General features: G+C 44.1%; 1 protein-coding gene across 2 annotated transcripts in view; it reads right to left on the bottom strand.

Annotated features, from left to right (window-relative positions):
- B4GALNT1 (beta-1,4-N-acetyl-galactosaminyltransferase 1) overlaps positions 1-23,255 on the bottom strand; it is a 245,953-nt gene that overhangs the window by 16,815 nt on the left and 205,883 nt on the right. For both annotated transcript variants that reach the window (XM_077297769.1, XM_077297770.1), the window contains exons 7-8: positions 17,673-17,765; positions 3,224-3,414 (exon numbers count right to left, since the gene is read on the bottom strand). In XM_077297769.1, the coding sequence (XP_077153884.1) occupies positions 3,224-3,414; positions 17,673-17,765 (284 nt within the window). The remainder of the gene's footprint in view (positions 1-3,223; positions 3,415-17,672; positions 17,766-23,255) is intronic.

Here is a 23,255-nt window from a genome sequence, read left to right on the forward strand (position 1 = left end):
TGAGCTGCCCCATAGATTAACACTGGGTCGGGTGCTATGTGATGTTTTCTCGCATAGCACTCACCCGTATTCTACGGTAGTGTGACTCCGGCCTAATACAGCTGCTTGTAGCTCAGTGGTAAAGCTTTTTGCCTTTCACATCACAGGTTGCTTCTTTCAAACCTTGCAAGGGTGTAAATTTATATTTTTGTAGAAATAAAAAAATAAAATTATATATTCAGTATGTACACCAATTTCTACTATTGGAGATAAAATTAAGAACATGCGTGCACCAGAGCCATAAATATTTCTGAAACGGAGTCTGTGAGTCTATTGTTTAGACAGTGCAAAATCAGATACTTTTCATAAATATGCCTCAATGTGCCAAAATCGTGATCCACATACATGGCATGAAGTAAACTGACTCATAGGTAGTTAAGTCTAGACAGTCTTACATTAAGGCCTCGCTCCCACTTGCATATAAAATCGGTGAGTGCAATGCGAGAAAAAACTGTATAGCACTCGCACTGATGTTATTCAGTCAGTGCTCATCTGCAATTTTTCTTCAGCTGAAATCAGTCTGAGTAAAAAAAATCACAACATGCTGCGATTGACTGCGTATATCGGACGAGACTCGCCAATGCAAGTCAATGGATGCAAGACAAAAAACGGACGGCACACAAACCATCAGTAAGCAATCCGATTTCTGCAGATACATTACCATTCTGTAGCATAGAACTCTGTAAATGGTCAGGTAAATGATTGCAGAATAATAGTTGAAGAGAAAAAAAATGCATTTCATACCGGATGCAATGTGAGAAAAACTGCATTGAACTCACATAACACAGTTTCTGCAAAACAAGTCCTGCAGTTATAAGTTTACACACAAGGTGGTGCCAGAGAATCTTTCTTTGAATAACCATTGCATTAACTGGTTCTTGTGGAATTGCAATGTCAAGTAATATTTCTGTCTCCACTTCAGATAACAACATCTCTATATATATAATTGTCTAAGGGGTACTTCCTTCTGGCTGTCCAGGAAATCCCGGCTTGCTGATTGGTTGCCGACGGCTGGGCGCGACCAATCATCGACAGGCACAGTCCGGTCGCGAATTGGCCCCTCCCTACTCCCCTCCAGTCAGCGGCCACATAGGGTTTTAGCAGTCCGTTAAAGGGAACCTATCACCCCGTTTTTTAAAGATTAGATAAAAATAGTGTGAAATAGGGGCAGAGCTGGGCTTTACATTAGTGCCTTTTTGGTGCCTTTACACCCCCGTTAGGCTGCCGAAATACCTTAGTGAAGTGGCCGTTTTGTCCTGTCACTCAAGTTGGTCAGGTCGGATGGGCGTGGTCACAGCGCTGTTTCTCCCCCAGATCAGGCTCATCATTACGTTGGTGGCGTAGTGGTGTGCGCATGTCCAAAGAGAAGATCCACTGCCCAGGAGATTCAAAATAGCGCGGTCTTCGCTATTCGCCGTTTACCGGTGGGCGCGGCCATCTTTCTTGTGGCCGCGCGTGCGCAGATGGAGATCGCGGCGGCCATTTTCCTGAAGCCCCGGGCAGCAGAGCGCTCCATCTGCGCACGCGCGGCCACAGGAAAGATGGCCGCGCCCACCGGTAAACGGCGAATAGCGAAGACCGCGCTATTTTGAATCTCCTGGGCAGTGGATCTTCTCTTTGGACATGCGCACACCACTACGCCACCAACGTAATGATGAGCCTGATCTGGGGGAGAAACAGCGCTGTGACCACGCCCATCCGACCTGACCAACTTGAGTGACAGGACAAAACGGCCACTTCACCAAGGTATTTCGGCAGCCTAACGGGGGTGTAAAGGCACCAAAAAGGCACTAATGTAAAGCCCAGCTCTGCCCCTATTTCACACTATTTTTATCTAATCTTTAAAAAACGGGGTGATAGGTTCCCTTTAAACGGACTGCTAAACACCGCAGCATAACGCGGTGTAACGCAGTGCGTTAACGCTGCTATTAACCCTGTGTGACCAACGTTTTACTATTGATACTGCCTATGCAGCCTCAATAGTAAAAACTTTTTAATGTTAAAAATAATAAAAAATTAAAAAATCATTATATTCTCACCTTCCGGCGCCTTTCCCGCTCCTCCCGACGCTCCGGTCCCAAGAATGCATTTCAGCAATGATGGGAGATGACGTAGCGGTCTCGCGAGATGATGACGTAGCAGTCTCACGAGACCGCTACATCATCACGTGTTATTGCCGCAATGCATTCCTGGGACCGGAGCGTCGCGAGGTGCATCGCTAAACGCTTGGGCTGGATCCAAGGGCCGCCGGAAGGTGAGTATATAACTATTTTTTATTTTAAGTCTTTTTTAACAGGAATATGGTGCCCACATTGCTATACTGTATACTACGTGGGCTGTGTTATATACTGTGTGTGCTGTGTTATGTACTGCATGGCCTGTCTTATATACTACGTCTCTGTGCTATATACTAAGTGGCCTGTGCTATATAGTAGGTGGCTGTGCAATATACTGCGTGGCTGGGCAATATACTACGTGGCTGTGTTATATACTATGTGGGCTGTGTTATATACTATGTGGGCTGTGTTATATACTACGTGGGCTGTGCTATATACTGCATGGGCTGTGCTATATACTACTTTGGCTGTGCTATATACTAGGTGGCTGTGCTATATACTGCGTGGCTGTGCTATATACTACGTGGCTGTGCTATATACTACGTGGCTGTGCTATATACTGCATGGGCTGTGCTATATACTACGTGGGCTGTGCTATATACTACGTGGGCTATGCTATATACTATACATATACATATTATACATATTCTAGAATACCCAATGCGTTAGAATCGGGCCACCATCTAGTGTGCTACAATTAAGAAATAATTTGACTCAAAACATTAGTGGTGCAGGAAATGCAGTACCGCACATAGAGGATGAAGAGAACCACCCAGGGTAGCAGCGAGCTTACGAGCTGGTCATGGTGGAAACAGTCGATGGTTTAAAAAAAACTTTGATGATTTCTTAGAAAAAAATAATACTAACACTTACATACCGTAGATTTATACAATTTTTTTTGTCTTTGTTGATCCAGTCTGATGACGTATGAGGAAGGAACGTTCACCCTTTTTGTTTGTGTATTATGGTTTTACCTATACTACTTTTCCTCATTCAACTAGATGGACATTTGCCTATGTAAAAAATTGCACTGCTATAGATAGGAAAGTAATATTTTATTTCTGTACCTTTCCAAAGGGCATGATGTATTGTTCAATGAAGGGTCCTTCAACCTTCTGCGGCTTCTTGCTATCATCGGCAATTATTATGGTTACCGTTGGATAATATTTCCGGATGCTGTCAATTAAATCCTGTAGTTTGTCATAGCGAAGAAAAGTTTTGGTTGCTATTGTGACCATGGCGCTGATATTGGACTTTGCTGTGAAAACAATACACAGGTAATTACTCAGACTTGTGTATACAGTAAATATCACATGCCCCTTACATATAGCCCAGCTCAGGAGTCACACAACTTATTGACTTTACTTTCTTGTATTTGTCAAGTATTCTGGACTGTGCCAGATAAAATAACTAGAGCAAACCAGGTGCCACGGTAAATGGCTCACCTGTACAGCAAATGACTGTAGGCGGTAGGAGGCATAGGTTGCCATCCTAAGTGACCTTTTCTACTTAGACATCCTTGTGAGTTTTTGGTTTTCCATTGGCCTCCTGACAGCAGGTGGATGTCCACATACAGAGCGGTATGAGGAGCTACAGTCACAAAATACAGACGTGTGTGAAGTAGGATCAGGTGCTGCATTCACCAAATACTACCCGATAAGGAATATGGACAGGGGTTCTCTTTACTAAAAAGTGCTGCTCCTTTTACAAGTAGTGGTTGTGCAGGATTAGAAAAACATGGCTGCTTTCATATAGAAACAGCGCCACCCCTGCCTTAAGGTTATGTCTTGTATTGCAGCTTATCCCCATTGAAGTGAAAGGAGTTGTGCTGCAATGGTCAGGGCCCAGAAATAGTGTTGTTTCAGGTATAAAGTAGTCATGTTTTTGTAATCCTGGACAACCCCATTGAATATGAATCACATACCGCCGACTATGTGTTATTAGGCTGAGGCTACATGGCGACTTTGCCTGCTAAATAGGTTACGTGTACATACAGTAGGTCGCTCTATGGCGCTGCTACATGGCAGCATAATGCAGGTGAATGTTGTCACAATGCCACCCGCAAAGGGCTGCGACCACAACTAACAAATCATAACCAGAACCATTTGTATTTTTTGTGACTTGTCACCGTCACAGTACCTCATGGGTCACAATGGCACCACATTCACCTACATTATGCTGTGATGTAGCACCGACACTGCGTGATTTTAGGCTGTGAAGTTGATTTGTAGCCCCAGCGTTCTATAAACTTACCTACGAAATTCTACTTTTCTAAGAGACTCATAGATTGTAAGCTATAAGATACCATAAGAGCAATGTAACACAATACATTTGCATTGGGAGTGTCCAGTATGTTTGCACCAAATTCATTATGGCTCTGGCGCCACTTTTACACTATTATTTTCAACACTCATCATTATTTGCGGTTCCCTGACATTGTGGACTGGTTTTCACTTTTTAGTTGTTTTAATTCACCTCTCCAGAGGGTTTTCTTTATTATCACTGCTGCTCCCGTCAATTTCAAGCAGTTTGTGATTTGTTGGATCGTTCCAGTGTTTCATGGAGTGAGCCGGAGGTCACTTTTCAATGCAAGTCTATGAGAGCCTCGTTCTGATTCTCAGACTTACATTGAGAGCTTGGGACTGTCACTTCTGATTTCCATACAGTCAAAAGCTTTGGTTACAAGATGGCAGCGCGGGACTGGAGCAGCACTGATAGAAGGTGAAGACACCGGTTGGTGAGTATAAGGCCGGGGTCACACTAGAGAGAAATTACGGACAAGTGAGAGGCGCAAAAATTGCACTCGGACCAATGTTTCCCCATGGGGCAGCTTCCATCAGCCGTATATTTCTCGGCAGTATTTAACCCCTTCACCCCAAAGCCTGTTTTCACCTAAGTGACACGGCCAATTTTTACAATTCTGACCACTGTCACTTTATGAGGTCATAACTCTGAAACGCTTCAACGGATCCTGGTGATTCTGAGATTGTTTTCTCGTGACATATTGTACTTTATGATAGTGGTAAAACTTCTTCGATATGACTTGCATTTATTTGTGAAAAAAACTGAAATTTGTCGAAAATTATGAAAATTTAGCAATTTTCAAATTTTTCGTTTTTATGCCCTTAAATTAGAGAGTTATATCACATAATATAGTTAATAAACAACATTTCCCACATGTCTGCTTTACATCAGCACAATTTTGGAAACATAATTTTTTTTTGTTAGGGAGTTATAAGGGTTAAAAGTTGACCAGCGATTTCTCATTTTTGCAACAAAATTTGCAAAACCATTTTTTTTACGGACCACCTCACACTTGAAGTGACTTTGAGGGGTCTATATGACAGAAAATGTCCAAAAGTGACACCATTCTAAAAACTGCACCCCTCAAGGTACTCTAAACCACATTCAAAAAGTTTATTAACCCTTCAGGTGCTTCACAGGAATTTTTGGAATGTTTAAAAAAAATTGGTCAGGGCGGCCATGTTGCCGGGACGCGGACCAATCACAGCAAGCCGTGACGAAATTACGTCACGGCTTGCTGTGATTGGTCCGCGTCCCGGCAACATGGCCGCCATTAACCAATCACAAGCCGTGACGTCACGGGACGCTGGACATGCGCGTATTTTGAAAAGCGCGCGTGTCCAGCCTCCAGTGACGTCCCGGCTTGTGATTGGTTAATGGCGGCCATGTTGCCGGGACGTCATTGGAGGCTGGACACGCGCGCTTTTCAAAATACGCGCATGTCCAGCCTCCCGTGACGTCACGGCTTGTGATTGGTTAATGGCGGCCATGTTGCCAGGACGTCACTGGAGGCTGGACACGCGCGCTTTTCAAAATACGCGCATGTCCAGCCTCCCGTGACGTCCCGGCTTGTGATTGGTTAATGGCGGCCATGTTGCCGGGACGTCACTGGAGGCTGGACACGCGCGCTTTTCAAAATACGCGCATGTCCAGCCTCCCGTGACGTCACGGCTTGTGATTGGTTAATGGCGGCCATGTTGCCGGGACGTCACTGGAGGCTGGACACGCGCGCTTTTCAAAATACGCGCATGTCCAGCCTCCCGTGACGTCACGGCTTGTGATTGGTTAATGGCGGCCATGTTGCCGGGACGCGGACCAATCACAGCAAGCCGTGACGTAATTTCGTCACGGCTTGCTGTGATTGGTCCGCGTCCCGGCAACATGGCCGCCCTGACCAATCACAAGCCGGGACTTCACGTAACCAAGTAAAAGCGCGAAATTTAAACAAACAACGCTGCCGCTTCCCTCGCTGAGGTCCCGGCTGCGTCGGACAGGTGAGTATAGCGATATTTTTTATTTTAATTCTCTTTTTTACACATTATTACATTAATGTTGTTGCGATACCCGATACCCGATATCACAAAAATATCGGATCTCGGTATCGGAAATTCCGATACAGCAAGTATCGGCCGATACCCGATACTTGCAGTATCGGAATGCTCAACACTAGTGAGGAATATGTAAAAATATAATGGATATGAGATGGTTTACTGTATATAAACCATGTCTCATATCTGTCGGGTTTGAAAGGACTTAGCAAAAGCCGGTAATTGAATTACCGGCTTTTATACTATCTAGCCCTGTAATAAATATATATACAGTCATATGAAAAAGTTTGGGCACCCCTATTAATCTTAAGCTTAATGTTTTATAAAAATAGTTTATTTTGCAACAGCTATTTCAGTTTCGTATATCTAATAACTGTTGGACACAGTAATGTTTCTGCCTTGAAATGAGGTTTATTGTGCTAACAGAAAATGTGCAATCTGCATTCAAACAAAATTTGACAGGTGCATAAGTATGGGCACCCTTATCATTTTCTTGTTTAAAATACTCCTACCTACTTTTGACTGACTTTCTAAAGCACTTTTTTTTGGTTTTGTAACCTCATTGAGCTTTGAACTTCATAGCCAGGTGTATGCAATCATGAGAAAAGCTACTTAAAGTGGCCACTTGCAAGTTGTTCTCCTGTTTGAATCTCCTCTGACTAGTGGCATCATGGGCTCCTCAAAACATCTGTCAAATGATCTGAAAACAAAGATTATTCAACATAGTTGTTCAGGGGAAGGATACAAAAAGCTGTCTCAGAGATTTAACCTATCAATTTCCACTGTGAGGAACATAGTAAGGAAATGGAAGAACACAGGTACAGTTCTTGTTAAGGCCAGAAGTGGCAGGCCAAGAAAAACATCAGAAAGGCAGAGAAGAAGAATGGTGAGATCAGTCAAGGACAATCCTCAGACCACTTCCAGAGAGCTGCAGCATCAACTTGCTGCAGATGGTTTCACTGTGCATCTGTCAACTATACAACGCACTGTGTTTTTTTGCCGCCATGCATAACGCCTTTTTGTATGACCAAACTACTCAATCTTGGTTTCATCAGTCCACAGGACCTTCTTCCAAAAAGAAATTGGCTTCTCCAAATGTGCTTTTGCATACCTCAGCCGACTCTGTTTGTGGCGTGCTTGCAGAAACGGCTTCTTTCGCATCACTCTCCCATACAGCTTCTCCTTGTGCAAAGTGCATTGTATAGTTGACCGATGCACAGTGACACCATCTGCAGCAAGTTGATGCTGCAGCTCTCTGGAGGTGGTCTGAGGATTGTCCTTGACTGATCTCACCATTCTTCTTCTCTGCCTTTCTGATGTTTTTCTTGGCCTGCCACTTCTGGCCTTAACAAGAACTGTACCTGTGTTCTTCCATTTCCTTACTATGTTCCTCACAGTGGAAATTGACAGGTTAAATCTCTGAGACAGCTTTTTGTATCCTTCCCCTGAACAACTATGTTGAAAAATCTTTGTTTTCAGATCATTTGACAGTTGTTTTGAGGAGCCCATGATGCCACTCGTCAGAGGAGATTCAAACAGGAGAACAACTTGCAAGTGGCCACTTTAAGTAGCTTTTCTCATGATTGCATACACCTGGCTATGAAGTTCAAAGCTCAATGAGGTTACAAAACCAAAAAAAAGTGCTTTAGAAAGTCAGTAAAAAGTAGGTAGGAGTATTTTAAACAAGAAAATGATAAGGGTGCCCATACTTATGCACCTGTCAAATTTTGTTTGAATGCAGATTGCACATTTTCTGTTAGTACAATAAACCTCATTTCAAGGCAGAAACATTACTGTGTCCAACAGTTATTAGATATACGAAACTGAAATAGCTGTTGCAAAATAAACTATTTTTATAAAACATTAAGCTTAAGATTAATAGGGGTGCCCAAACTTTTTCATATGACTGTATATATATTTATTACAGGGCTAGATAGCATAAAAGCTGGTAATTCAATTACCGGCTTTTGCTAAGTCCTTTCAAACCCGACAGGATATGAGACATGGTTTATATACAGTAAACCATCTCATATCCATTATATTTTTACATATTCCTCACTAATAATGTTAGTAGTGTGTGTGTGTGTGCAAAATCTGGGAGCTCTAGGTGTTAAAATAAAGGGTTAAATCGCGGAAAAAACTGGCGTGGGCTCCCGAGCAATTTTCTCCACCAGAGTGGTAAAGCCAGTGACTGAGGGCAGATATTAATAGCCTAGAGAAGGACCATGGCTATTGCCCCCCCCCCCCCCCCCGGCTAAGAACATCTGCCCCCAGCCAGGATATGTAAAAATATAATGGATATGAAATGGTTTACTGTATGTAAGCCATGTCTCTTATCCAGTCGGGTTTGGGAAGGAGATAGCAAAAGCCGGCAATTGAATTACCGGCTTTTCTGCTATCTAGCTCTGTATGAAATATAAATATAAATATATATATATATATATATATATATATATATATATATATATTTGTCTCACTGACATATATATATATATATATATATATATATATATATATATATATATATATATATATAGACTGTATACATGTTTTCACGAATATTTGAGGCCATGGATCCATTATATGTCCATTTTGCAAGCCAGCGAGAAAATCTCGCCGTATGGATGCCATATGGATGACACTCGGATATTTTTTGGAGAAAAAAATCGCATCCTTGCATTGGATACGGATCACTGTTCAGGAACTTTTCTGCGTATCTCGGCCGTAAAAAAAAAATGGACCGTATTTTTATACGTTAGGTCTGACCCAGGCCTAATAGTAGGATCAGGGACGGTTGATTAGAAGCACCACACCAGTGCTGTATAAAGAAAAAATACTGGAGTGGTGCTTTAACCCCTTAACGACAGGAGGTATTTTCATTTTTATGTTTGATTTTTTTTATTATTTTATTTTGAATGGGGTGAAAGGGGGGTAATTTGAACTTTTATATATTTTTTTTATTTTTTTAAAAACTTTTTTTTTTTTTTTAAACTTTTTTGCATGCTTCAATAGTCTCCACAGGAGACTACAAGCTGCAGTTGTCTGATCGCCTCTGCTACACACAAGTGATGATCAGATTGCCTGTGTGCAGCAGAAATGCTCACTTGCTATGCGTGCTGACCATTGGGCGGTGCTCATAGCAATCCAGCTGTGACAACAATGGAGGTCTGCTGGAAACCTCTGGTTGTCATACCAACCCATCGGTGACCCGTGATTATGTGACGGGTTCACCAATGGATGGGATTTCCAATGTGCTTCCGGTAAGCGCGAGTTAAATGCCGCTGTCAGAGATTGACAGCGACATTTAACAGGTTAACGGCCTCGGCTGGGTCGCGATTCTACCAATGGGTGTTAGAGGCACATGTCAGCTGTTCAAAACAGCTGACGTGCCAGGAGGGATTCCGCTGTGGGCTTACTATTACGACCAACGTCGGAAAGGGGTTAAGCTAATTCATCATTTGGGACTTTTCAAAATGTCGCCAAATTATTGCCCAATTGTACTCCAGGATCTTAGTGGAGTACAAAATCTGATTTTTAAAATTGTTGCTCAAAAAGGTATAATTAAAGGGATTATCCACAACTAGGACAACTCCTTCTTAAACTAACTATTTGGTCCCGTTAAAATAATAAAGCCTATACTCACCTCAGGTGCCGATGCTGTTACCACGGTGTCAGCACTCGCTCTCCCCAGGGCCCATGTGCAGTGTTGTGACACATGAGTCAGCCACCCAATCAGGGCTAGTGTCACTGTCTCCGCCTTCAGACAAACTGAACATTAAGAGGAAGTCAGCGCTGCTACTGATCCCTGACTTCCTCTCATGTTCTTCATGTTCAGTTTGTCCAAAGGCGGGGACAGTGACTCCAGTGCTGATTGGATGCCAGGCATGACATGTCACAACACCGCATTAAAGCCTCGGGGCCAAACATTTAGCTCAAGAAGGGGTTGTCCTAGTAGTGGAGAACCCCTTTAAAGCAAAGAAGGAAAGAAACCTCTCTGTGCATTTCCACCAGATTCATCAAACATCGTGAGCCATTTTGATTGATTTAGTGAATGAATTAGCTTTTCTTTCTATTTATAACCAGCAGGTCTAGTTATATAGGAAAATTGATGGGGCTGACAGAAAGTATAGAATAAAAAAAAAACAAAGAAAATATTTTTTTTAGGAGTTTCTGCTACAACGCCCAGTAATCACATTCTATCACTCAGGTGGTAAAACCCTTAAAATAAACACTTCATTCAAACGTTTCAATTGCCTAATACATGCAAACAGTTCAATATATTTTGCTTAAAACTCTATTCCTCAAAAATATGCTTAACCTAAAAGGTACGTCAAGTGCTGACACTTCACATACCAAAGGGGAAGTGGCTGCATTCTGTGCATTCAGGTCAGGGAGGCTGTCAGCCCCGAAGCACAGGGGTGTGGGAATCGTAAGCTGTACATTAGATCACACCACATAATACCGATATACAGATATAAAAATGAGGCGGCCTCACCTTACATAATGCATGTAATCCATGTGTCAATTACCGCATGACAATTCACTGCTGAGGTAATGTCTAGCAATATACCATAATCCCCTCATTATCTATAATTCACTACCTGTTTTCTAATCCACTAATAGTCTACAAGAAAACAGATTTTCCTTATTAACATTACATTTTCAAACAATCCATAATTCCTTCATTAGGTCCTAGTTAATTTGCTAACACAAATGTGACAAATGTACATATGACATGTTTGACACCAATCTCTCCTTCATCTCCCATATACAATCTCTTGCCCGCTCGTGCCGCTTACACCAAAAGAACATCTCTAGAATCCGCCCTTTTCTCACCATGGAAACAACAAAAACCCTCACTGTCGCCCTGATCCCCTCCAGCCTGGACTACTGTAACGCTCTATTAATTGGCCTCCCCCCTCCCTCGACTTTCCCCTCTCCAGTCTATCTTTAATGCAGCAGCCAGGGTCGTCCATCTGGCTAATTAGTACTCAGACGCGTCCGCTCTTCGCCAGTCGTTACACTGGCTGCCCATTCATTACAGGATACAATTCAAAGCACTTGTTCTCACCCACAAAGCTCTCCACAGTGCGGCACCCCCTTACATCTCCTCCCTCATTTCTGTCTATAGGCCTAGCTGATCGCTGCGCTCTGCAAATGACTTCCGACTAACCTCTGCACTAGTCCGTACCTCCCACTTCCGACTCCAAGACTTCTCCCGCGTTGCGCCAATGCTCTGGAATGCTCTACCCCAAGAAACTAGGACCAGCCACAACTTGCACAGTTTTAGGCGCTCCTTCAAAACACATTTGCTCAGAGCGGCCTATCACGTTCCCTAATCAAAATCATTTTATGGGTAAGTGTGTGTAGCCCATTCACTATCTCTATCTATTCCTCACTCCCTCAAGATGTCTGGACCATCATTGTAAATACGCACCTGTACTTTGTTTCTCCCCACCTTATTGCAGATTGTAAGCTCTCACGAGCCGGGTTATTTTATATTGCTTTAATTACTGTATTATTGTTGTCTGTCTATCTATCTATCTTCCTATAGGTGATTTGCACTATCTCTCTATCTACGGGTGTATCTCACAAAATTAGAATATCATCAAAAAGTTAATTTATTTCAATCCTTCAATAAAAAAAGTGAAACATATATTATATAAAGTAATTACACACAGAGTGATCTATTTCAAGTGTTTATTTCTGTTAATGTTGATGATTATGGCTTACAGTCAATGAAAACCCCAAAGTTATTATCTCAGTAAATTACAATACTTTATAACACCAGCTTGAAAAATGATTTTAAAATCCGAAATTTTGGCCTACTGAAATGTATGTTCAGGAAATACAATCAATAATTGGTAGGGGTTCATTTGGCATCAGTTACTGCATTAATGTGGTGTGGCACTGCTGAGAAGTTATGGAAGCCCAGGTTGCTTTGATAGCAGCCTACAGCTCGTCTGCATTGTTGAGTCTGGTGTCTCTCATCTTCCTCTTGACAATGCCCCATAGATTCTCTATGGGGTTTAGGCCAGGCAAGTTTGCTGGCCAATCAAGCACAGTGATACTTTTGTTTTTAACCCAGGTATTGGTACTTTTGGCAGTGTGGACAGGCGCCAAGTCCCGCTGGAGATTTAAATTTCCATCTCCAAAAAGATTGTCGGCAGAGCGAAGCATGAAGTGCGCTAAAATTTTCGGGTAGATGGCTGCGCTGACTTTGGTCTTGATAAAACAACTGTATCACTGTGCATGGTTGGCCAGCAAACTCGTCTGATCTTAACCCCATAGACGTCTCTTGGTATAGTGTTTTATTTAATTCAAATGTAGACGGATAGTTCAAGCTGCACCCTGAGCCTGTAGGTCAGTTTGCATTTCTTTGAAACTTGATTGGGGCTGCTTATCCACCATTTGGACTATCCTGCGTTGCAGCATTTCAGCAATTTTTCTCTGCCATCCACATCTAGCGAGATTATCTACAGTGCCATGGATTGTAAACGTCTTGATTATGTTGCACACCATGGACATAATAACATCAAGATCTATGGAGATGGACTTTTAACCTTGAGAATTTTGGTTCTCAAGTCCTCAGACAGTTCTCTTTTCTTTCTATTCTTCACGTTTAGTTTGGCGATTGACTCAACTTCTCCCTTTTTTATATGGTTTCTGGATTGATTTTCTTACTTGCCACAGGTCGGTTTGAATAAGCATCACTTGCTTGAAACAAAGTTGTTTACTGACAATTTTAGAAACATGCCAACAATAGTGTCTACCCCATTTTTGAGGTTTTGAATGAAATTATTTTCACTTTGCTTTTTTCAGTTTTTTTTTGTGTTGTTCCAATGCACACATAGGAAATAAACATGTGTATAACAAAACATGTGTAATTGCAATAATTTTGCAGTAGAGATGCTTCATTTTCTGGAACAACCTGAAGGATGCCAACACTTTCAGCCATGACTGTATAAAGGATGAAAAATGAGGCATGATAGCGAGGGTCATCCATAGTGATTTATGCATTAATAAGCAGGACAAGTAATTATATGTTTCTGAAGCGCTACTGGTGTGCTTAATTTTATCCCCTTAAGTAATTATATTACCGTATATACTCGAGTATAAGCCGAGATTTTCAGCCCAAATTTTTGGGCTGAAAGTGCCCCCTCGGCTTATACTCGAGTCACGGTCTGTGGCAGGGTCGGCGGGTGAGGGGGAGAGGGCGCTGAGGCATACTTACCTAGTCCCGGCGATCCTGTCGCTCCCCCTGCCCGTCCCACGGTCTCCGGGTGCCGCAGCTCTTCCCCTGAGCGGTCACGTGGGACCGCTCATTAGAGAAATGAATAGGCTGCTCCACCTCCCATAGGGGCGGAGCCGCCTATTTATTTCTCTAATGAAGCGGTACCGGTGACCGCTGACAGAGGAAGAGGCTGCGGCACCGAACACAGGCAGGGGGAAGGAGCGGGACGCCGGGAGCAGGTAAGTATGTCATATTCACCTCTCCTCGTTCCACACGCCGGGCGCTGTCTCCATCTTCCCGGCGTCTCTCTCTCCTCACTGACTGCAGGCAGAGGGCGCGATGACGCATATAGTGTGCGCGCCGCCCTCTGCCTGATCAGTCAGTGCAGGGAGACGCCGGGAAGATGGCGCCGAGAAGCTGCAAGCAAGACAGGTGAGTATGTGTTTTATTATTTTTATTGCAGCAGCACAGCTATGGGGCAATAATGGACGGTGCAGAGCACTATATGGCAGAGCTATGGGGCAATGGTGCAGAGCACTGTATGGCACAGCTATGGGGCAGTAATGGTGCAGAGCACTATATGGCACAGCTATGGGGCAGTAATGGTGCAGAGCACTATATGGCACAGCTATGGGGCAGTAATGGTGCAGAGCACTGTATGGCACAGCTATGGGGCAGTAATGGTGCAGAGCACTGTATGGCACAGCTATGGGGCAGTAATGGTGCAGAGCACTATATGGCACAGCTATGGGGCAGTAATGGTGCAGAGCACTATATGGCACAGCTATGGGGCAGTAATGGTGCAGAGCACTGTATGGCACAGCTATGGGGCAGTAATGGTGCAGAGCACTGTATGGCACAGCTATGGGGCAGTAATGGTGCAGAGCACTATATGGCACAGCTATGGGGCAGTAATGGTGCAGAGCACTGTATGGCACAGCTATGGGGCAATAATGGTGCAGAGCACTATATGGCACAGCTATGGGGCAGTAATGGTGCAGAGCACTATATGGCACAGCTATGGGGCAGTAATGGTGCAGAGCACTGTATGGCACAGCTATGGGGCAATAATGGTGCAGAGCACTATATGGCACAGCTATGGGGCAGTAATGGTGCAGAGCACTGTATGGCACAGCTATGGGGCAATAATGGTGCAGAGCACTATATGGCACAGCTATGGGGCAGTAATGGTGCAGAGCACTGTATGGCACAGCTATGGGGCAATAATGGTGCAGAGCACTATATGGCACAGCTATGGGGCAGTAATGGTGCAGAGCACTGTATGGCACAGCTATGGGGCAATAATGGTGCAGAGCACTATATGGCACAGCTATGGGGCAATAATGGTGCAGAGCACTATATGGCACAGCTATGGGGCCATAATGAACAGTATGGAGCATCTATTTTTATTTTTGAAATTCACCGGTAGCTGTTGCATTTTCCACCCTAGGCTTATACTCGAGTCAATAAGTTTTCCCAGTTTTTTGTGGCAAAATTAGGGGGGTCGGCTTATACTCGGGTCGGCTTATACTCGAGTATATACGGTATATAAAATAAGATATTGTATAAAAAATTAAATAAATATTCATTCATTACTTATCCCTGTATATACCTGTGGATGGTATATTCCAATGTGCTTGATTTACACTGCCTCATCATATATCAGTTTGGAAAACAACCTTCCTTTTCATAATGTTATTTGCATTTTTATTAGTGATGAGCGAATATACTCGTTACTCGAGATTTCTGGAGCACGATCGGGAGTCCTCCGAGTATTTTTTAGTGCTCGGAGATTTCGTTTTTCTTGCCGCAGCTGAGCTGGAGATTCCCAAGCAACCAGGCAACCACCACTGTGGTTATTTCGTATACATTTATATTATATAATACAATTACTTGTCCTGCTTATTCATGCATGAATCACTAAGGGTGACCCTCGCTATCATGCTTCATCTTTCATCCAATATGTGTTATCTCCTTCACCAAGATGGTTATTTATATGTCCTACTATATGATTACATATCTCGGAAGGCATAAGGTTTATGTTACTTCACCATTTAAGTAGTGGATAGACGACTGGCGGACATAGACAGAAAAGAGTCCCTGTGCAAGAACAATAAACGGACCCTTTGCAACCCAAGAGTTCCTAAAAATGCAAAATTGCACCTGATTTGGTTGCATCAATGATATGTCCGCCCCTGGGATAGACTACATATATTTTCTCGCTCCACATATGTCCTACAATAGTCAATTGGGCACTTCACAGTATCATACACAACCCGTCCCACCTATCCTCAAGTGAGAGACAAAGAAGCGATCCCATAAATAAAATCAATATTTATTGATATAGATTAAAAGAATTCACAAAAAAGTTAAAAAAGCAAAATAACCGTAGGGGACACCATAACACCAGGCAATACATAAGTACAAATGGTTAGCTACTCCAAGACAGCACTTCAATTTATCAATAAATGCCTAGTGACATCATACAGCAAAAGAAGGGGGTGGCCGACTAGTACAACTCATTCCTTGCACTTATGTGCTTTAAATTACAGCCTAAGTTAACTTTAGCTAATAGCTAAATGTATGAACAAATCCTCATCCAGGAATATCTAGAGAATGTCTAAAGACCACCTTTATAAAGCCGCCTAGGAAAACTATACACATCCATTCATAACTATATCAAGTTAATTCAGCATGTTACCTCGTGATAATGGCGTCCCCTCACCCCGACGCGCGTTTCGCCTCCTGCTTCTTCCGAGGGCGCGTCGGGGTGAGGGAACGCCATTATCACGAGGTAACATGCTGAATTAACTTGATATAGTTATGAATGGATGGGTATAGTTTTCCTAGGCGGCTTTATAAAGGTGGTCTTTAGACATTCTCTAGATATTCCTGGATGAGGATTTGTTCATACATTAAGCTATTTTGCTAAAGTTAACTTAGGCTGTAATTTAAAGCACATAAGTGCAAGGAATGAGTTGTACTAGTCGGCCACCCCCTTCTTTTGCTGTATGATGTCACTAGGCATTTATTGATAAATTGAAGTGCTGTCTTGGAGTAGCTAACCATTTGTACTTATGTATTGCCTGGTGTTATGGTGTCCCCTATGGTTATTTTGCTTTTTTAACTTTTTTGTGAATTCTTTTAATCTATATCAATAAATATTGATTTTATTTATGGGATCGCTTCTTTGTCTCTCACTTGAGGATAGGTGGGACGGGTTGTGTACATATATTTTCTATATACCAGACAGCTATCACGGTGTGAAAGAAATATAATTTTGATAATCAGATGTTTCTATATCTATCTATGGTCCATTAAATGTTATATTTTCTCTTTTGTGGGGATAACTACATTCTGGAATGAATTTTGCCTCTTTTATCATTGATACAAGAAAATGATGTCCTGATTGGCTTCCTTATATATTTGTTTATGTTTTCTTATAGTTCTTTATGTTTCTTTGTCCCACAGTGTTTGATTAATGCTCATGTTCTAGGGCCAAAACATCACAATTTCCATCTTGGATTGCCTAATAAAAATTGAAATTAATTCTAATATGCATCATTATTTGGAGTGCCAAATTGTTTATTATACTTTATCGAAAGAGGTGGAACCTTTTTTCAAGCATTCATATTTTTCTTTTGAGTGCAGTATATCTCAGTATGTATATTTTATTGATATAAATCTCTTCTTGCTTTTTATTTATTAGACCCTTTGTGGTCTTACTCAAAGATGTCTTTATTAGCTGTCAATCACTAAGTAGGACCGCCCACTGGACTCATAAGTATAGAGTGAGCAGAGATATAAAGTGAAGTACTATAATTTATCACACAAGACTATGTACTAATCTTCTTAGCTCCCCTTTATCTTCACCATGCTGCTGTTCAACATATCACGTCTGTTTTAACTATACTATACAGTGCTACTTACATGTACTGGGTCCCATGTCATATAACTTCGGAACAATGGGATGACGGACCTTAATGGTAAATGTCGCAATGTGTCCATCACTCTGAAACTGGACTGGAAAGCAAACAAAACAAGAAGTCTTATATTGTTTTCAAACATGTATCATCATGACAGATTCACAAAGAATCAGAAAATTGAAATTCATCAAGACAATCATGGTCATGCTCTTTCTTTCTTTCTTTCTTTCTTTCTTTCTTATTTAATATTGGAGATAGCAAGGGAGCTGAGATAAGAAGAGGTTGCTCACACTGCTGTCCATCCTGTCTTTATGATCTAATCCTAGAAATACCAGAGGTGCTGAGGTAAAAAGAGGCTGCTCTTACTGATATTCACCCTTTCTTTCTAATCTAATACTGGAGATACCAGGAGTGCTGAAGTAACAAGGAGATACTCACATTGCTGTCCACCATGTCTTTTTGATCTAATATTGGAAATACTAGAGGCACCGAGTTAAGAAGAGGCTGCTCACACTGCTGTCTACCATGTCTTTCTGATTTAATACTAGAAATGCTGAACATACTGAAGTAACAAGAGGCTACCCATACTGCTGTCCACTATGTCTTTCTGATTTAATACTGGAAATACTGGACGTACTGAGGTAACAAGAAGCTGCCCACACTGCTGTCCACTATGTCTTTCTGATTTAATACTGGAAATACTTGACATACTGAGGTAACAAGAGGCTGCCTACACTGCTGTCCACTATGTCTTTCTGATTTAATACTGGAAATACTGGACGTACTGAGGTAACAAGAGGCTACCCACACTGCTGTCCACTATGTCTTTCTGATTTAATACTGGAAATACTGGACGTACTGAGGTAACAAGAGGCTGCCCACACTGCTGTCCGCTATGTCTTTCTGATTTAATACTGGAAATACTGGACGTACTGAGGTAACAAGAGGCTACCCACACTGCTGTCCACTATGTCTTTCTGATTTAATACTGGAAATACTTGACATACTGAGGTAACAAGAGGCTGCCCACACTGCTGTCCGCTATGTCTTTCTGATTTAATACTGGAAATACTGCACGTACTGAGATAACAAGAGGCTGCCCACACTGCTGTCCGCTATGTCTTTCTGATTTAATACTGGAAATACTGGACGTACTGAGGTAACAAGAGGCTGCCCACACTGCTGTCCGCTATGTCTTTCTGATTTAATACTGGAAATACTGGACGTGCTGAGGTAACAAGAGGCTGCCCACACTGCTGTCCGCTATGTCTTTCTGATTTAATACTGGAAATACTGGACGTACTGAGGTAACAAGAGGCTGTCCACACTGCTGTGCACTCTGCCTTTCTGAGCGGCCATTGTGATCAGGAGAGATCCTATACCATGTCATGACAAGGTCACATCACAGCAGAGTAGCTTCCAACTGCACATGCTCACAGATTCCTTTCTTATTAAAAATTCTAAAACAGGTTTCTGTCAAAATAATAAGACAGCGGCCATGTTATTGCAGCGCCCCAGAGTCCTGGTCGTTGCAGTACTGTGGCTCCGCCACTAAGGGGAGCCATGGTACGTTCGATGGCACTGAAGGAGTTCCTCCAATCAGGTATCACAGACACCAATATGTTTCACAGCTGGGCCTCCGGGGGGAGCTAAGGGTGCTATTCATTAGGCCACTCCCCACCATAGTGGGTAAACTGGGGGTCAGGCAGGAAGTTAGAGAGTACGCTGACGGGATTGAACGGAGCAACACCCTGTGGCAGGGGGTGTTGTGAAGGGAGAGACTGTAGGGTCTCTGCCAGGGGTGGGATCCTGGCAGAGGCTTGGCATTGAAAGAACGTAACGGGTCCGCGCAGGCTCCTGGAAGCGGCGGGACTCAAGAAAGGACTAGAAGCGAGATAGATTGTGCTGAGTGAGAAACGAGATCAAGCAGAAGGAGAATACCAGCAGGGGTTTTGTTGAAAGAGGCAGCACCCTGCTGAGGCGCAATACCGGTGGCCGGAACGCCGAGGGAGTGGATTAGAATACAGCTTCAAGCCATACTCCAAACAGCGGCAGGACAGTCGGTCTCAGGCGGGCTGTCTACCACATATCACCTATGAAGTCTTGGGGGGCAATTGCGGGAGAGGGGCGACTCTAGGGTCCCGGAAGAACTCCAGGCCTACCTGACAAACGGGTGCCATTCCAACCTGAATATAGGGAAGGGGTGGATTACAGAGGAACATCAAATCGAGTTGTGAGGGAACTTAAGAAACAGACACAACCGTTGTGGGGTTACTTTCCGTGAGCACAGCAGGGAAGGACTACAACACATAGCGCTAGAAGGAAGGCACTGATTTCCACCTGAGAGGAGAACTCTGGAGGTGCCATTGGACCGGCCGGACTTGCGTAGCCTGGTGAACCGTGTTCTGGACTGAGGACTCAGAGATCTCCAGTAAAGAGGTAAAGAGACTGCAACCTGGTGTCCTCGTTATTTACCGCGACCTACACCCCACCACCGCACCGCTCCATCGCTACCATTACTACCACCTATTACACCGGACGTCCCCCACTGACGGACAGGGCCACGGACCGGGTCTAGCCACCGTGACAACCCCGAGACTGAGAACTAGAGGCCCGGCTCCGGGTACCCCTCGGCCCTGCGGCGGTGCGGGGGCGCCGCAGACGTGGCGTCACGAACAGGATCTATTTAAGCCTGAAGAATCAGGTCATGTGTGCCTAGAGACTGTGATTTGTTGTGCTTGGACTGTACTTTATTACTAAGACTGTGCTGCGCCATTAGCCGCCAAAAGTTCCCGCCAAAAGGAGCCGCCATTGCTACACCCAAGGGGAAGGAGGGCGTGTTATGGGCGGAGACTCCCAGTGTGGCGCGAGAAATGGCTACCGCCCCCTGCACTTCTGGCTGCAGAGGAATGACCTGCCCCAAAGCAGAAGAGAAACACCCCTTGATATGCAACGGCGAGAGGCTGGTGACGGAGAAGCCCGACCTCGGAGAAATGGCGGAGTTAGGTGCATGCACTGCCACCGACTATCGGGCAGCGATGATGAACGGCGAGTGCCTGAGCGAGGAAGGAGCGGATCCGGCCTGCCCTTCTTCACCGGAGATGGACCGGAAGCCTGCGGATCCGACAGCGAAGCTACGTCCACCAATCCCGACCTCGGAGTTAGAGGAGGAGGAACCACAGCAAGCGGAGCGGAGTCCGAGTATCCCATTGGAGGAGCCCCGGTCCGGGCTGCAGCCGACTCCAGCGTCCTCGTTAACGGACCAGAGCGACACCGATGGAACCACATCAGGCGCAGGTATGGGCGGCGCCCCTACTCCCCTGGACGGTTCTGCTCTCCCGACCGATCCTCCCCACAACAGTAACCCCGCGTTTACAATCGACCGGGCGGTTCTCACCCCCGGCGCGTTGGGGAAGTTGTTACCACCATTGCCAACCAGGTGGGGAGAGCCCATAGAAATGGACCCAGGAGGGGTGATGTTCCGATGGGATGTTCCTTGGGTCGAGCAGGATGGGATTCCAATGGAAGGTCTCACTATTGCGATACTTACCTGGGACCAATACAAACAATGCGTGCTCCAGCATTGGGGGCAGCGCACTGAAGTTGAAAAACGGGAACTGCAGGGCAAAAAAATGATCTATGATGGGACGGATGCTGTCAGGCGAGGGACGGTGGCGGCATTCCACCCAAAGAAGGGGTGGGGTTCCATTTGGGAGTCGGGTCTACCTACTGGCATCTTCGTTGCCGGCTACGATGTGGAGACTCCCTGCTGTGATCGAGAAGGTGAACCACTCCGGGAGGGGGATCAGGTGACGTATACCCGTCACTGGAACACACAAGGATGGCGTGCCCGGAAAGTTCAGCGATACGAGTCTGAGAGAATGGCACCTGTGGCCCCAACTGTGGTCAATCCAGGGCTGCCAGACCTTGTTACTGTTTCTACTGTACGCTTTGTAGCAGCTCCTGAACTTGCCGACAGAGTTAGGCTTCAAATTCAGACAGCAGGCGACCAGGTGGTCCCTGCGGAGCTTGCCGCTGGTGTCCGTGCTACAGTGGCCGGGGTTCAAGAACCCAAGCCACCAGAAAAAGAGTAAACCTCGGAAACCTGACAAAAAAAAAAAAAAAAAAAAATGTAAATAGTTTTCCTTTAACTGTTCCTGTTTGTTGCTAAACCCGTTCAGGGTAAACTTTAAAAGGTGACCCCTTTGTTGACCCGGGGTCACTATTGCTGTTTTCCTAAAATTTTGCACAAGTTTAAAGAACTGCAGAAATCATGGACTGTGCATGATTCGAACTTTCTTTTGTAAATAGTTGCACCTTCTTAAAGGTGCTTCCTACTGGTTTTAGCCAAAGACACTTTGCGAAGATACTTTTCCTACTGGTTTTAGCCAAAGACACTTTGCGAAGATATCAATGCTGGAACCTTTGCATGGACTGGTAGGCTGAGAGAACGAGCTACCTCAGAGAGACTTGGTCCCCTCTTAAAGGGGATGTGAAGAATTGAACTTGAGAGAGATACTGTTGCAAAACAGTAATGCCATGATGATGCTTTGAAAAGAAATGTAACTGTTTTACATGCTAAGTTATATGTGTTGAATTTGTTGAAATGTGAAATCTAAATAATGTTTTGCAGAAAGAAAAGATGCAGAGAGCCCGTAGGGGTAGAGATAGAGATCTGCATAGCTGAAAGTAAGGAAGTAATGATGAAGGTGAGGATAGAAGGTCAACCCTGCGTCCCCATAGAAAGTTACTTTGTTACTAAGGACAGAAGGCGAACCCGTAGGGGTTAGAGAGTGAGTCCTTAAAGGAGCCGAGTAGAGCGGGCTCAGAGTTCTTTAAACGAAAGGAATGTTATGTCTATACTATGTATAGTAGCGAAAGGCAGTAGGCCCTGGCTGAACGGGGCGGTCCTGTAAAAGAAAGGAGAGGCAGTAGGTCTGGTGCCATAGGGACAGGCGGTCCTGCAGGTTCAAAGTAGGAGAATGTGAAGTTACCCTACCCTGTAATGTGATTATAGGAAGGCCTTTGGTAAACTAAGAGTGTATGTTTCTTAAAGGCAATGTTAATTTATTGTTCCAGAATTTGCACTAAGTAGAATACCCGGTTGGGTAACAGGAGTTATGTATAGCCTGTAATTTATAAAGTTGACTACGTTTGTAACGTTAAAAGTGTCCTCACCTCCCATAAAGGGAAGCCTGTTCAAGTATGCTTATTGTTTTGCACTCAACAAAATTGTATGTCTTTTTGCTAATCTGTATTGTTGTTTTTCTTCCCAGTCCCGGAGTACTGTGTTTAACCAGGGTTGAGTGCAGCGCCCCAGAGTCCTGGTTGTTGCAGTACTGTGGCTCCGCCACTAAGGGGAGCCATGGTACGTTCGATGGCACTGAAGGAGTTCCTCCAATCAGGTATCACAGACACCAATATGTTTCACAGCTGGGCCTCCGGGGGGAGCTAAGGGTGCTATTCATTAGGCCACTCCCCACCATAGTGGGTAAACTGGGGGTCAGGCAGGAAGTTAGAGAGTACGCTGACGGGATTGAACGGAGCAACACCCTGTGGCAGGGGGTGTTGTGAAGGGAGAGACTGT

This window comes from Ranitomeya variabilis, chromosome 3 (genome assembly GCF_051348905.1).
Source record: "Ranitomeya variabilis isolate aRanVar5 chromosome 3, aRanVar5.hap1, whole genome shotgun sequence".
Taxonomy (NCBI): domain Eukaryota; kingdom Metazoa; phylum Chordata; class Amphibia; order Anura; family Dendrobatidae; genus Ranitomeya; species Ranitomeya variabilis.